Raw genomic sequence first — 14,234 nt, 5'->3', positions numbered from 1 at the left:
TGTAGGTTCAAGGTAGAAATTACCATTTACCCCATTTCCATAAAGATTCGTTTGGATTAACCAATTCATTATCCAATTTACTGAAATACAACCCATTATCCAACCCTTGAGCAAGAATAACTTGTAAATACCAAAGGAATTTGTCTTTTTCAAAATTTTTAGCTAATGATTCAGCAAATTCCTTTTTTGCATCTTCAGCAGATTTTTCAGATGCAATTTTAAATTCAACATTATCATGATTTTTAGAATAAGTATCAATAACAATTTGTGGAGTTACAACATCAGAAGCAATTCTAATAGTATCTGGTAAAGAATTAGGATTTTCATTAGTTGAAATTGAAAGAACAGTATTTGCAATATCTTCCAATTTAGAAATATGAAATTTTTGATTAATATCACCAATAACATCAATTGATTTAGTTTCAACATTTAAACCAACTGCACCAACCCATTCATAAAGAAAAGCACCTGGAGTAGCAAATAATGAAGTTAAAATATCAACAACTTTAATATTTAAATCTCTAACATTTTTAGAATGTTGACCTTTAATTGATAAAAATCCTGGAGCATATTCATCAACTTTATCAGTATCAGTACCAAATTGTGAAGGAATAAATAATTTTGGTTTTAATTTAGATAATAATAATTCAATATTTTTAAAAATTTCAGGATTTGGAGAAATTAATTCAATAAAAGTATCAATATCACCTAATTTTTCAACAATTAAATCAATTGATTCTGGTTTACTAATATCAGCTATAATATATTCAATTTTATCACTTTTGGTAGTTGGTTCTTTTCTAGTAATGGCTTTAATTGGATAAGAAATCTTGTCATCAAATTTACCAGAATTGATAGCTTCAAGAACTGGAGCACCTAAGAATCCGTTTAATCCAAGAATTGCAATTGAAGTTTTAGTCATTGTGTAATAATAATTTGTTTGTAGTAGTAGTAGTAGTAGTAGTAGTAGTAGTAGTAGTAGTAGTAGTAGTAGTAGTAGAATTGATAGTTTAGAATTTGTAATATATAGGGAAATCTCAAGTCATATTTATAGACTGATTTTTTTTAGGAGTCAATTCCAGGGATCGATAATTGTGGAATTTCGATGTGACATGTATTGTTTAGTCTTTCTCATGGTGTGGCTCTATAACTATATTACATAATAATTTTTGATTTCTAATCTCGCACACATAACTTAAACTGTTGATTACAAATTTGATTATTAATCAAAATCAACTAAAAACAAAAACATCAAAAGGATAAAAAGTCAAAACACTTTTTACATTTATTCCTTGATGTGGATATAGTCTTATCCATGTATAACCTACTTTACTAGTATAAGGTGGGGTCCAACTATGGCGTTGTGAAAGTATGGGACACATTGATAACTGTGGAGTAAAAATTTAAAAGAGTTTAACACATACTTTGGTTAATTGACATCTTTCTCAGAGTTCATAACAATATCAGTTACGTTGTGCCAAGATGTAATTGAAGGATACGTGTCGGATAATTAATTGACGCTACTCCCTCTTTCCGTGGGTTAGGTTCAAGGAATCGTCGCCAAAGTTTAATTTTCCTCTCATATGTGAATTAAGGGCTGAATATTATATATAATCATGAGAATTTCTCTTTCCTTATTCCACGTGAATGTGTTGATGTTCAATATTGCGAGAAGTAAATCTTACCAAGCTGATTGTTTCTATTATTACTGCAATCCCCAATCACTTTTTCACGCTAATATATCCTTCCTGTAACCACATCTGCATCGATTATTGGATGAAAAATAAATTAATATAAGCTTATGGGAATATATTATTCATTACAGTCGAGGGTGGTGACAATTCATCACGTGAACGCTGCATAAAAGTCGTGTACATTTTGTTATTCCTGCATATCTATTTCCTAAAACGTGATTGTGTTAATGTTTGTTGATTACTTTAACTGGTAACCTGCGGCGTCATCCCCATTACCCTTTTTGGATAAGCACAGGGAAAAAAGCAAAAAAACTTCCAAAAATAAATCTCTCTCCTAAGAAAGGAGGCAGCAGAAAAAAAAAGTTACGATTCGATCGGAAGAAGAAGAAGAAGAAAAGTTGGAAGATTTTTCTCTCTCTCTCTCTCTCTCTCTCTCTCACAACTGACGAAAAATTTCAAATACACTACACTACACACACAAATTCATTTATTCATTTATTAATTCACACTTTCTTTCTCTCTTTCTTTCTTTCTTTCTTTTTGAGTTCAACTATCACAGTTCTTATAATTATTATTACTACTATCATCACCAACCACTATCGTTAATTATCATTTACTGTTTACATCATGGCTTCTTTCTTGAAAATTTCTACTTTATTGGCTATCGTTTCAACTTTACAAACTACTTTAGGTGCCACCCCACCAGCCTGTTTATTGGCTTGTGTTGCTAAAGTTGAAAAAGATTCAAAATGTTCTGGTTTAAATGACTTGAACTGTATTTGTTCTTCTGAATCTTCAGCTATTGAAAAATGTTTGAACGATATTTGTCCAAATGGTAATGCCGATGCTGCTATTGATGCATTCAAAGATTCTTGTTCTGGTTACAGTTCTGCTTCTTCTACTTCAAGTGAAGAAGAATCCTCCTCAACTGAAGAATCTTCTTCTTCTTCTTCTACTAAAGAATCATCTTCATCCGTTGAAGCTTCTTCCACTGAAGAATCCTCATCTGCCGAAGCTACTGAATCCTCCTCCACCAAGGAATCTTCTTCTACTAAAGCTTCTTCTACTGCTGCTGAATCTTCTGAAGCTGAAGAAACTTCTGAATCCAAGACTACTGAATCTAAGACCACTGAATCTAAGACTACTGAATCTGAAACTACTGAATCTGAAACTTCTGAAGCTCCAGAATCTTCATCTGTTGAACAAGAAACCTCTTCTTCTTCTACCAGTTCCCTTGAAGTCATTACTCAATCTGAAGACTCTGCCGCTAAAGTCGGCTTGGGTGCTATGATTGGTTTGATTGGTGCTGCTTTATTATAAGTCATATGATTATCATCATTATTCTTTTTAGATTCTACAATTCTAGATATATATACATTAGATATCCTTATTTTTTCCTCCGTTGATTTTTGTGAAAAGTGATTGGTTTTTTTTTATTATTAAACTTATATATTGACCTTATATAGTTTTTACATAAATTGAAAATAAATAAAAAAAAAAGTTTCAATTGTTTTTAAGCACATTGATGATCATCTTGGTTGTTTTATACGTTAGCATTCTTAATTGATACGTCATGGCTTACACTTCTTGTCAGGGTAGCTCTAATTTTGTGTGTAGAAGTGGGGTTCAATTTTTTGGTGAGACCTCTGACATTGACGTTGATTGTACTGTATGTCAAGTGGGAGCAAATTTGACAATGAAGATGTTAGACAATTTATCTATGATCATATTTTAATGGTCCACTTTGGTCCATTCATGTAAAAGGTCATCCAAGGGTTTAATAAGGAAAATCGAGTTGTAGATGAAGAATTTAAGGGTTTGACTATTCTTAGCATCATTATCATCATCATCACATTACAAGAAAAATATAAATTCAAGATAATTACGAATTAATAATTCAACCGAGTTAATTTCTTATATCATCAGGGGGAAGTAGTCAATGAAAGTTAAATCATAATCTCGGATAGATATATAAGTCCTCAAGAAGTTAACCCAAACTCCATTTGATCACGTGCAATTTGTTACCAATTATACACGACTTATCTTTTAATTGACATTAGAATTTAAATTTAAAGTTATTCCGTTGGAACAAAATAGAAGCTAAACAAATAGTGATTAACCTACTGAAATTGTCATGATTTATTGTTAATAGCAACCACAATTACACGTGCTACTTAGTGGTGTAAATGTTTCCTTTTGAAAGAAGGTGTTGGTTTTGGTTTGTAGTTGATTTTAATTATGTGAACCGGTGTGCCGGATATGGTACCGGGTCTCCGATTGAAGAAAAAAAAAAAAAAGAAAAAAAAAATTTGTGTCAATAATCAACAATGACAGCAAATGTTATTATGAAAGTGTTTAAAATCAAGATCAAGATCATGAAGAGACGAAACTCTACAAGGTAGATGAGACCAAACAAGGCTCTATCCATAATTAGAAGATCAGTATACGGTTGATTTGATATTTATATGTAGTTTATTTTTAGTGTGGGTGTTTAGATGTAGTTGTAGATAAGACTGATTATGCAAGATAAGATAAACCGTGTCAACAACAACAACAACACACGCGAGAGGAAGAAGTACCCCAGGTAACCATAACACATTAACTTACATAACTTATGTAACGACAAATGATATTAATTCCATGACACCCATGTTGACACTCGGATATCTCCATTACTACTTTGCTACTCCTCTTTTTTTTAATTATATAATAGAACTTTGCTGTGTAGCAATCATTGTATTCGTGTTTTTTGCAATTTCAAAAATTTATACGTACAAAAAAAAAATCGGAATTTCCAAAGGAATAAATTCACTTTTATAAATTTTTTAGTAAACTACAAAAACCACAATTATATAAATAGCAAACAATTATTCCCTCCAGTTTTCACCTTTATTCAACTTTGTTCACCTTTATTCAACTTTGTTCACCTTTATTCAACTATTTTGACTCACAATTAAACAAAAAATGGCACCAGTTGCAACTTATTTCACTATCAACGAATCAACCAATTCAACTACTAGTAATAGTAGTAGTACAATCCATGTTAAAGCAATGGATACTATTCATTATACTTTATATTATGGTACATTTATACATACACCTGAATTAAATGAATTGGAAATTAATTTTAATACCCTTGTTGGTGTTAATTCTGAAGGTATTATTGATTTCATTGAAAAAGAATATCATCCAAATAATCATAATAATAAATCACCAATTGAATATTTTATTGATTGTTACTATAATGATGATGACAATGATAACACACAAGGTAGACGCAGAGGTAGAGGTAGAAGAGATTATAGACATTTTGAATTTATTGATTATTCACATGATTTAGGAAAATTCTTCATACCTGGATTTATTGATACACATATTCATGCATCCCAATTTCCAAATTGTGGTATTGGATTAGGTATACCATTATTAAAATGGTTAAAAGAATATACTTTCCCATTAGAAGAAAAATTTACTAAAGAAAATATTAATTTAACCATTGATATATATTCAAAAATTATTGAAAAAACTTTAAATAATGGAACTACATGTGCTTCATATTTTACAACTATTGATTCATTTACAAGTAAAATTTTTAGTGAATTATTATTAATTAAAGGACAACGAGGATTTGTTGGGAAAGTTTGTATGGATCATAATGAACCATATCCAAATTATGAGGAATCTTTAACTGATTGTATTGAATCAATGAATGAAGTTATTAATTATATTGAAGATTTAAATCCTAAAAATGAACAATTGATAATTCCTATAATAACTCCAAGATTTGCTCCTGTTTGTTCAAGAGATTTATTAAAATATTTAGGGAATTTAAGTAAATCTAAAAAATTACCTATACAAACTCATATAAGTGAAAATAAAGATGAAATTAAATTAGTTAATGAATTATTTCCTGATTGTGATAATTATGCAACTGTTTATGATAAACATAATTTATTAAATTCAAATACTATATTGGCTCATTCAATCCATTTAAATAAAAAAGAACGTGAATTAATTAAATTTAAAAATTGTTCAATAAGTCATTGTCCAACTTCAAATACTTTTATATCAAGTGGTGAAGCTCCAATTTATAATTATTTATATCATGATAAAATTAATGTTTCTTTAGGTACTGATGTAAGTGGAGGTTTTGATTGTTCAATTTTACAAATTATAAAACATTCAATATTAGTAAGTCATCATTTATCAATGAAGAAAGATCAAGATCAAAAAATTTCAATTAAAGATGGGATTTATATGGCTACAATGGGTGGTGCTAAAGCAATTGGATTTCAAGATATTTTAGGTTCTTTTGAAATTGGTAAAAAATTTGATACTCAATTAATTGATTTAAATTTTAAAAATTCAAATGTTGATGTTTTTAATTGGCAATTACCTAATCTTGATCAAGATAATAATAATAAATATGATAAAATGAATGATTTATTAAGTAAATGGATTTTCACTGGTGATGATAGAAATTGTATTAAAGTTTGGTGTAATGGAAGATTAATTATAAATAAAGAAAAATCAAATCATCGAGATGATAGATGGATTATAAATTAATCATGATTGTATAATATTAATAATATATATAAAGTGTCTACATAAAATTTGGTGTATATATATAAATAACTGTCTTGTTATCCCTCTTAATGATTAATTGAATCAACTAATGATTTTAAAACAAATGATTCTCCTGAATGATTACTAAATGTTTCTTCATCAACTTCAATATCATCATCATCTTGTACTTGTTGATGTTCTTCATTACTATCATCTTTCATCATTATATCTTTGTTTCTATCTTGTTCTTTACTTCCTGGTGATTGTTGTTCACTACGAGGTTGCAACATTTCAGATATTGATCCATGATGTTCTTGTTCATGTTGTTGTTGTTGAGATGATGATTGTGGAGGTGGTGGAAATTGATATTTTGTTGGAATAACAAACAGTTCTTGTTGATGTTGCTGTGGTTGTGGTTGTGGTTGCCATGTTGTTCTTGAATCAGAAAATCTTCTTGGTATAAAATCCAGTTGAAATGTTAATTGACCTTGTTGACCTTGTTGTTGTTGTTGTTGTTGTTGAGGGGGGTAATTAATAGGTTGAACTTGTCCTTGTTGATATGTTGGTGGAATTTGAAAACTTAATCTTCTATCTAATCTATTAATATTATTATATTGTGAATTACTTCCTGCTGTAGGTATGGTTGTTGTTGTACTTCCTTGTTGTCCTTGTTGTTGTTGTTGAATGAATGGATTGATAAAACTACTTCCAGAAGCAGTTGTAACACCTCCACTACTTGAACCAGCACCCGTTGTTGTTGATGTAACATTATTCTGACATGATGATGACGATGTCATACCCAGCAATGGACTATTGGAATTTCTTCTTGATGAAATTTGATAAGGCAATCCAATAACAGCACACATCCAAATTCTAGTTTTATAAATTCTAAACAATTCCCTTACTAAATCTCTAAAATCAATTCTTCTTGAAGTTGAATAATAAAAAATTAATTTCTTACGATCAAATTGATATTCTGCATCAATCAACTTCATTTGTAATAAATCTTGTGTTGCTGGTGATGTTGGACCTCCCAATAATGATCCACTCGTGGCATTAGCAATTTTAGCCAAACATAATCGACATGCCTTTTCTTCATCTTGTTTCTTATTTAAAATTTGAATAATTTCATTCGGTTGAGCAAGTGCAATCACAGATTTTGGAAAATGTAAAGTTGGTGGTGCTGTAGTTGATGATGTTGATGATGATGATGATGATGTTCCACCGCCACCAGATCCACCGCTACTACCTTGACCTTGGCCCTGTTGTTGTTGCTGCTGCTGCTGCTGTTGTTGTTGTTGTTGTTCTGATAAACTTTTTACGGAAATATCATCCAATATATTATCAACATGTTCATTTAAAGCAGCTTGTTGTTCTTGAAATTGCAACAACTTCAACAATCTAGCTTCATCAATAGATATATTCATTTTAAAAACTTTCCCCAAATCTCTTCCTCTATCAGCTTCAACAATAACTAAATCTCCAACTTTTAAATTCAACAATTCTGGATTAGTGGGGTTATTGGTAGGTAAATAAAAAACATCAATTCTACCAGCTTTAAATCCAACTAAAATCAATTGATAATTACGTAATGAATTCTCAACTGGAAATTTGGGCAATTGATAAGCATCTCCTAAAAACTTTTCTTCATCAAAAAATCTTTCATTCAACAATTGTAATGTGACTTTAACTCGTTCATGAGGGTCACTTTCAAAATAATCATCAACCATTTGTAATGTACTCTTATCAGAAATTACATTTAAATTTCCAGTGGTGGTACTACCACCAGGAGTGGTAGCACTTGATGCACTTGTAATTGTAGTAGCTGGTGCTGTTGTTGAAGTTGGAGTTGGACCACCACTTGATAAAGTATCCGTAAATGAACGTCTTCTCATTAATGGATCAATAAATTGATTAGGAGATATTTCCGTTGGTGTAGTTGTGGAAAATGGTTCCTTCAATGAAATTTGTGGTACAATAGATTGTTGACTAGTAGATGGTTGTTGTTGTTGTTGAGATGGTCCTTGTAATGAAGGTGGAGGTGGAGTTGAAGAAAAACCAGGAATCAGTGATGATCTATTATGAACTATTGATGAAGTACTTATATAATTTTCTAAACTTGGTGGGAAATTAACTTGTTGTTGTTGTTGCTGTTGTTGTTGTTGACCTGTTTGCAAGTTTAATGAAGTAGACCAGATATTTGTTGATGGTTGTTGATTTGAACTTGTTGACCAAATATTAGTTGAATCAATCAGAGAATTTCTTCGATTTGATGAACCAATTGATGATGTAGGTTGATAATATGATGAATGAGTATTATATGGTACATTCCACATTGGTGTTGTCGCGGTGGCACTAGTAGTAGTTTGATTAAATGGATGAGTAGGTGAAGTACCTCCAGTAGATTGCATCAATGGTATATTCAATCCTTGTTGATAATCATAATGTTGTGAATATAGTTGACCTTGTTGTTGATGGGATGGTTGTCCTTGTTGATGATGTAAATATTGACCTGAAGAATTGAAACTACTTATTGAAGGACGATGATAATGATGATGTTGAGATAAATCTTGATTTGAAGATGTATTGCTTCTAGTTGGAGCAGCAGTGGCAGTAGCAGTTGTATTTGATCCGCCACCACTATTATTATCCTTTGTTGAATTATAATTATCAAAAGTCATCATTGTGTATAATATTTCTCGTTTTTATTTTGGACTTGCTCTTGATTAGTAAACACTGTGATCTCTCCAGCAAACTACTAAATGAATGAATAAATCGAGGAAACTTGTTGGATTTTATGGCTTTTTTTATTGAATTCAGATTTCAGATTACTAAATTAAAATCTGTGTTATGTCAAAAATATCAAGAAAAGTATTCAATTGAAAAATCTGAAAAATGCACACTTTATCTGTTTTAGAAAAGCAAGCAACTATAATAGAACAATAGGACTGAGTTATCAAACGTCTTGAGCTGAATCTAATTCCGTAAGTGTAATAATAGTAATAGTAGTAGTAGTTTTGCTCTTGGAAATTAATGGGAATCTTACTTTGATTTTATATCTATCTTCAGTTACTTTGTGTATAACCTTGTGTGGAGTTAATAAAACCTTGTTTTAAGGAAAGTATACAGGATAATACTTTCAAAATGTCCTAAAAATTATCACCAATCTTCGATACTTCTTCTAAGGAATCTTGAAGATTTATATCTCTTAAATAAAATGATGGCAAAAGAAAAGAAAAGATTATAAGATTATCGATCTTATCCAGGCCCCCACAAGATAATCAACTGATATTTCCTCTAAACGAAAACAAAACTCAAAATTTGAAAGCGTAGTTAATCTCTCTTTCCTGAACAAACAAACAGGGAATTATATATACTATCTCCGCAGTAATTCAACAGCCTGAGACTTGAACTGTACTGTATTGTGTTGTCTTCTATTGTAATAATTTATTGCAATTTCCGTCCTGGCGGATTTTGGGGCAACTAATGCTCTTCTTGCAATTCAACTTCGGGGTGACTTTATATGGTCGTGTAGATAGTCACAAATACACTCTATTGTGTTGTGTGGTGGTGTGTTTTCCTTTGTTGTTGTTTTCGTTTTTGTCCCGCACACACGCACACAAAAATGCACAATCAATCAATAGTTAGGAAGTTGTGCGTTTACCAAATTTACCAATTTGCAATTGTTCAATTTCAATCTCAATCTCAATCTCAATTCAAGGAGGTAGGTAAAGGACTCACACTGACTAGAATGAATGGATGGATTGATATTGATGATACTATGTAAATGATGATTGAATTCAATTAATATTCTCTCTGCTTCTCTCTCTAACTTCTATTATAATTATTAATTATTAATTTAATAGAAAACAGTAATAACTTAAGAAGTAAATAATTCTAATTCTTATAAAGCAATAATTATACTTCAGAAAATTGAAAAAAAAAAAAGAGACGAAAGGAAGAAGAGAAAGAAAAAGAGGGTTTATATATATAAATATATAATAATACTACGATTATTTCGAATGAATGAATTGAAACCCCCTTCCCCCTATTATAATTAATGAGTTATTCAATAATAATGTCAAGTTATGTCACAAGTATGATCATGTTAGTTTCATTTCTTCACTCATTCATTCATTCATCATCTACAACCTATAAACATGGCGGGTAGTATTCCTAATAAGAATTTATTCTTCAGAGAAAATAAAAAAAAAAATATCATGCAGATCCATGAATTATGTACGTTTAGCCACATATACATACAGACAAACACATCGTTTTATAGTAGGAAATGATGTACATGCACACCTGACTATTACTTTTTCATTCTCCAAGAAGAATAACAAGCAAGAATCCCTTGAATCGTGTGGTATACATAGTATAAGTAATTCAGCATAGTAGGTCAATTCTTGAGATTCTTTTCTTTTTTTTTTTTTTGCATTAAGTAAAAAACAAGATCATTTACAAAAAGTCAACTTTAAACAGCAATAATTTCAATTACGCCCTTGGGGGTAACAATTCAAGAATTAAACAAACAACTGATACTTATTTATCCCCTTAAACATAATAACCAAAAGTATATATAAAAAAAAAGAAAGGTTAAAAAAAAAACAAGCAATAGAGAATACGTTACCCTGATTCTTACATTAAATGACCATCGAGATTAAGATTAATAATATTCCGTGCCCCTAACGCCCCCCTCTCTTTCTTTCTTCTTCTTATATGACTTTTGTTTTGTGGAATAGCTATAATAATATCATGAAACAAGCAAAAGTCTTTATAATATTTTCCATTGGATTATGATTCTAGACTTTGGTTTTTCTTCTATGATGAGAACGGTTTAGATGTGAATAATGCATATGTATTGTAAGCCCAACCATTGTCAAGAACATACCACAAATTATTTCTATACATTAATTTGCTTGCTATTTGATATTAACTTAAAAGACTGAATGAGTGAATGAAAAAAAAAACTAGAATTGAGCAAATATGTAATGCAAATAAAGAGGGGGGCAGGGATGGGCAGAGCAAATCAGAGGATGATTAGAGGATGAAGAATCGAAAATTAAGTAATATTACATCGATTGAAAAAATTTCATCAAGAAGAAATAACAATACTCCACCACTTTAGTATTGTTTAAAAATCTCGAATAATTTTCAACTTAATAATTTAAAATAGTGGAGAATATTCATTTCTGTGTATGTGTAAAATATTGATTGTTTAATGATGAAAATTTCATTCAGAATCAAGTAATTCGCTAAAAAGAGGGGGGGAAGCAAGAGATATGGTAGAATCATTAGTGTAAATCCATTTTTTTTTACACCGGTTTCATCTTGATCTCTAAAACTGAAATTATACAAACCATACAATTGTTTTTTTAAAGAAAAAACATTTCTTTGCCTTGTTTTAGAAAAACCACTTAATTCAAACAAGCCGGGGTAAGTCAAGCAGATGTTTAACTATTCATATTATGAAATTTGTCTTCACATAAACTCTTCTCCGAAGGGAATAATAATGTGGGATGATGTAATTTTGTGTGCATTTTCTTTGTTGTTATTATTGCTGGGTTTTTATTGTATGAGAGTTGTGGGAGATTGTTCTTATTTAATAAGGTTTGCCAGCTTATGTGTAGTATTTCTCCACAGCCTGGATATTCTCTGTATTATTTCGGGATTTGTAAATTATTATTATTAAGCTTGTAACTTATATCCATCATTTATTGGCTGTTGTAGGTTTACAAGCATGTATTAAATTCAAAGTAAGATCAAGTATATAACAAAACAATCTTGATTCAGCTTTGACTTACATCTTCCTATAACAGCACATTCTCTCCTTGTTAGCAACTTTGAATAAACCCAATCCAATCATACCCCTCGTTATAAGTAAAAATTACAAAACAAAAAAAACGCCGTAAATAGGTTCAAAAACGTAGTTGGGGTAGATCCATTCCTCATCAATCAAAAAGTTATTAAATCAATTTAATAAAGTTTACATATACCGTTTATATCAAATAAGTACAACTTCTTGAACAGACTCTATTTACACACAACTAAATTTCACAACTCTCATCGTCGTTTACTTTGTCTTATTTTGGTATTATTTTCCCATAACATTGAACATACAACCAAAACAACTTTATAATATACTTTTCTTATTCTTATTGTTTTTCATCGTCAACCATCAATTAAACTTGGAATTTTAAGACAGAACCCAAAACATAATTATTCCCTTGTTGTACAAGTAAATGTTCGTAAATTACATTAATCTATTTATGTACTTTATTTTAGTTAACTAATGGGAAAGTACAAATTACCTAATTTGATAAATTACGAACATCCTACACTTATTCACTCTACACACAAAAGAAAAATCTTATTCTTGATTTGGTAACTCAGTTGCAAAATGAGCAATCCCAAAATGTTACTATAACTTTTGGATAAATATTCATATATTTATAAAAGAAAATAACAATAAGTATAACTATAATAATAATAATAATAATAATAAATCAAATAACAACATAATACAAGGTCAATGTTAATCACCCATCTGAGAATTAAATACAAAAAAAAACAAAATAACAAAAAGAAGAACAACTAAATATAAAAAAATATATAATCCAATATAGTAAAACCTTATCCCCAATTTCAATTAATTAACCTTATCAGTTTATTGATATTGTTGTTGATTAGGTATATTACTATTTGGCATATTTCCAAAATACAGATATTGATCACCATAATTACCTTGCAATGGACCACCTGGACCTCCAGGATTAGCATTACCTTGTTGATAATGTTGAGCTAATCCACCATGTTGACCAGGTATTGGTGGCATACCTCCAGCATTTTGCTGCTGTTGGGCATGTACCTGTTGTTGTTGAGCTTGTGCTTGAGCTTGTTGTTGTTGAACTTGTTGTGAATGACCAGCAGCCGCAATTGCATTTGGATTTTGTTGTTGATGTTGATTTGGTGCAGGGCTTTGATCTGGAGAATCACCTGTATTACCATCACTTTGATTTTCTTGATCATCACCTAAGCCTTCTTCTGGAGCATTTAAACAAGTTTGAATCAAATTTTTACCTTCTGATTTAGTAACTAAAGGTTGTAATTTTGGAGTAGTAAAAGTATAAACCAATCCAGTTTCAGAAACAACCAATAATAAAACTTGAGTACCAGTTAAAACAGATAATTCATAAGCTTTTTTCATAATACCTGCTTTTCTTTTCGAAAATGTAATATGACGTCTTGATTTATCTTGAATAAATTTAATTTCAATTTTTCTACGTTCTTTTTGAGTTTTACCTGATGCTCCTCCATCTTCATCGTCATCATCATCTCCTGCTCCTGTTCCACCAACATTTGGATTATTAGAAAGTTGTGAAGCTTGATCTTGGCTTTGATCAAATTCATTACCTTCTTCAGATTTCATAGTAACCATTGTTAATCTAAACAAATTGTTAGTAATCCTTGAGCTTATATATACAAACTGATTATGAATGACCATGATCAGTTTCTTTTATGAATATTCAACATACTTGTACCAAATAGATATTTCCCAGATATATATTTATAAATAAAAATTAAAACACACAGTTGAGTTATATGTTTGTTGATTGTTGTTGATTGTTGTGATTAAACTTTTAGATCTTTGTCAGTTTGTATTCACCACTCTAGCACTTGTATTACCTCTAGGTTGGATAGTTATATCAAACACTTTTTGAATTTTCTAATGAAATATAATTGAATTCCCTAATTCAGAAATAACTTGCAAAAAAAAAGAAAAACAAGACAATTGATATTCTATGTGTCTGTGTGTAAGTGAGTGAGTGAAAGAAAAAAAAAAAATGGGTGAAAGATTGGAAGAGGAAAAAAAAATGAACGCCCCTTTGATTTACTGTTTTAGGGAGGTGGGTGAGGAAGAAGAGGAGAAGAAATGCTAATTGGACAAAGGGACACGACCCTAATTTATAC

General features: G+C 30.3%; 5 protein-coding genes across 5 annotated transcripts; 2 read left to right on the top strand and 3 right to left on the bottom strand. All coding sequences in view use genetic code 12, as the record gives it.

Annotated features, from left to right (window-relative positions):
• Positions 1-19: 19 nt before the first annotated feature.
• CIP1 (Cip1p) lies at positions 20-922 on the bottom strand (the record flags this gene model as incomplete). Its single annotated transcript, XM_002550556.1, has 1 exon — positions 20-922. One exon carries the CDS (start codon positions 920-922, stop codon positions 20-22), a length of 903 nt encoding a protein of 300 aa, XP_002550602.1.
• A 1,399-nt stretch (positions 923-2,321) lies between these two features.
• On the top strand, positions 2,322-3,014 carry SSR1 (Ssr1p; the record flags this gene model as incomplete). Its single annotated transcript, XM_002550555.1, has 1 exon — positions 2,322-3,014. The coding sequence occupies one exon, from the start codon at positions 2,322-2,324 to the stop codon at positions 3,012-3,014; it is 693 nt and encodes a 230-aa protein (XP_002550601.1).
• Positions 3,015-4,658: 1,644 nt separating this feature from the next.
• CTRG_04898 (guanine deaminase) lies at positions 4,659-6,260 on the top strand (the record flags this gene model as incomplete). The annotated part of the gene is made up of 1 exon (XM_002550554.1): positions 4,659-6,260. One exon carries the CDS (start codon positions 4,659-4,661, stop codon positions 6,258-6,260), a length of 1,602 nt encoding a protein of 533 aa, XP_002550600.1.
• Positions 6,261-6,346: 86 nt separating this feature from the next.
• On the bottom strand, positions 6,347-8,944 carry CTRG_04897 (uncharacterized protein; the record flags this gene model as incomplete). The annotated part of the gene is made up of 1 exon (XM_002550553.1): positions 6,347-8,944. One exon carries the CDS (start codon positions 8,942-8,944, stop codon positions 6,347-6,349), a length of 2,598 nt encoding a protein of 865 aa, XP_002550599.1.
• Positions 8,945-12,930: 3,986 nt separating this feature from the next.
• MCM1 (transcription factor) lies at positions 12,931-13,767 on the bottom strand (the record flags this gene model as incomplete). Its single annotated transcript, XM_002550552.1, has 1 exon — positions 12,931-13,767. The coding sequence occupies one exon, from the start codon at positions 13,765-13,767 to the stop codon at positions 12,931-12,933; it is 837 nt and encodes a 278-aa protein (XP_002550598.1).
• Between the last annotated feature and the right edge of the window lie 467 nt (positions 13,768-14,234).

This window comes from Candida tropicalis, assembly GCF_000006335.3.
Source record: "Candida tropicalis MYA-3404 genomic scaffold supercont3.7, whole genome shotgun sequence".
Lineage (NCBI taxonomy): Eukaryota > Fungi > Ascomycota > Pichiomycetes > Serinales > Debaryomycetaceae > Candida > Candida tropicalis.
This window is presented reverse-complemented; position numbering and strand designations above follow the sequence as displayed.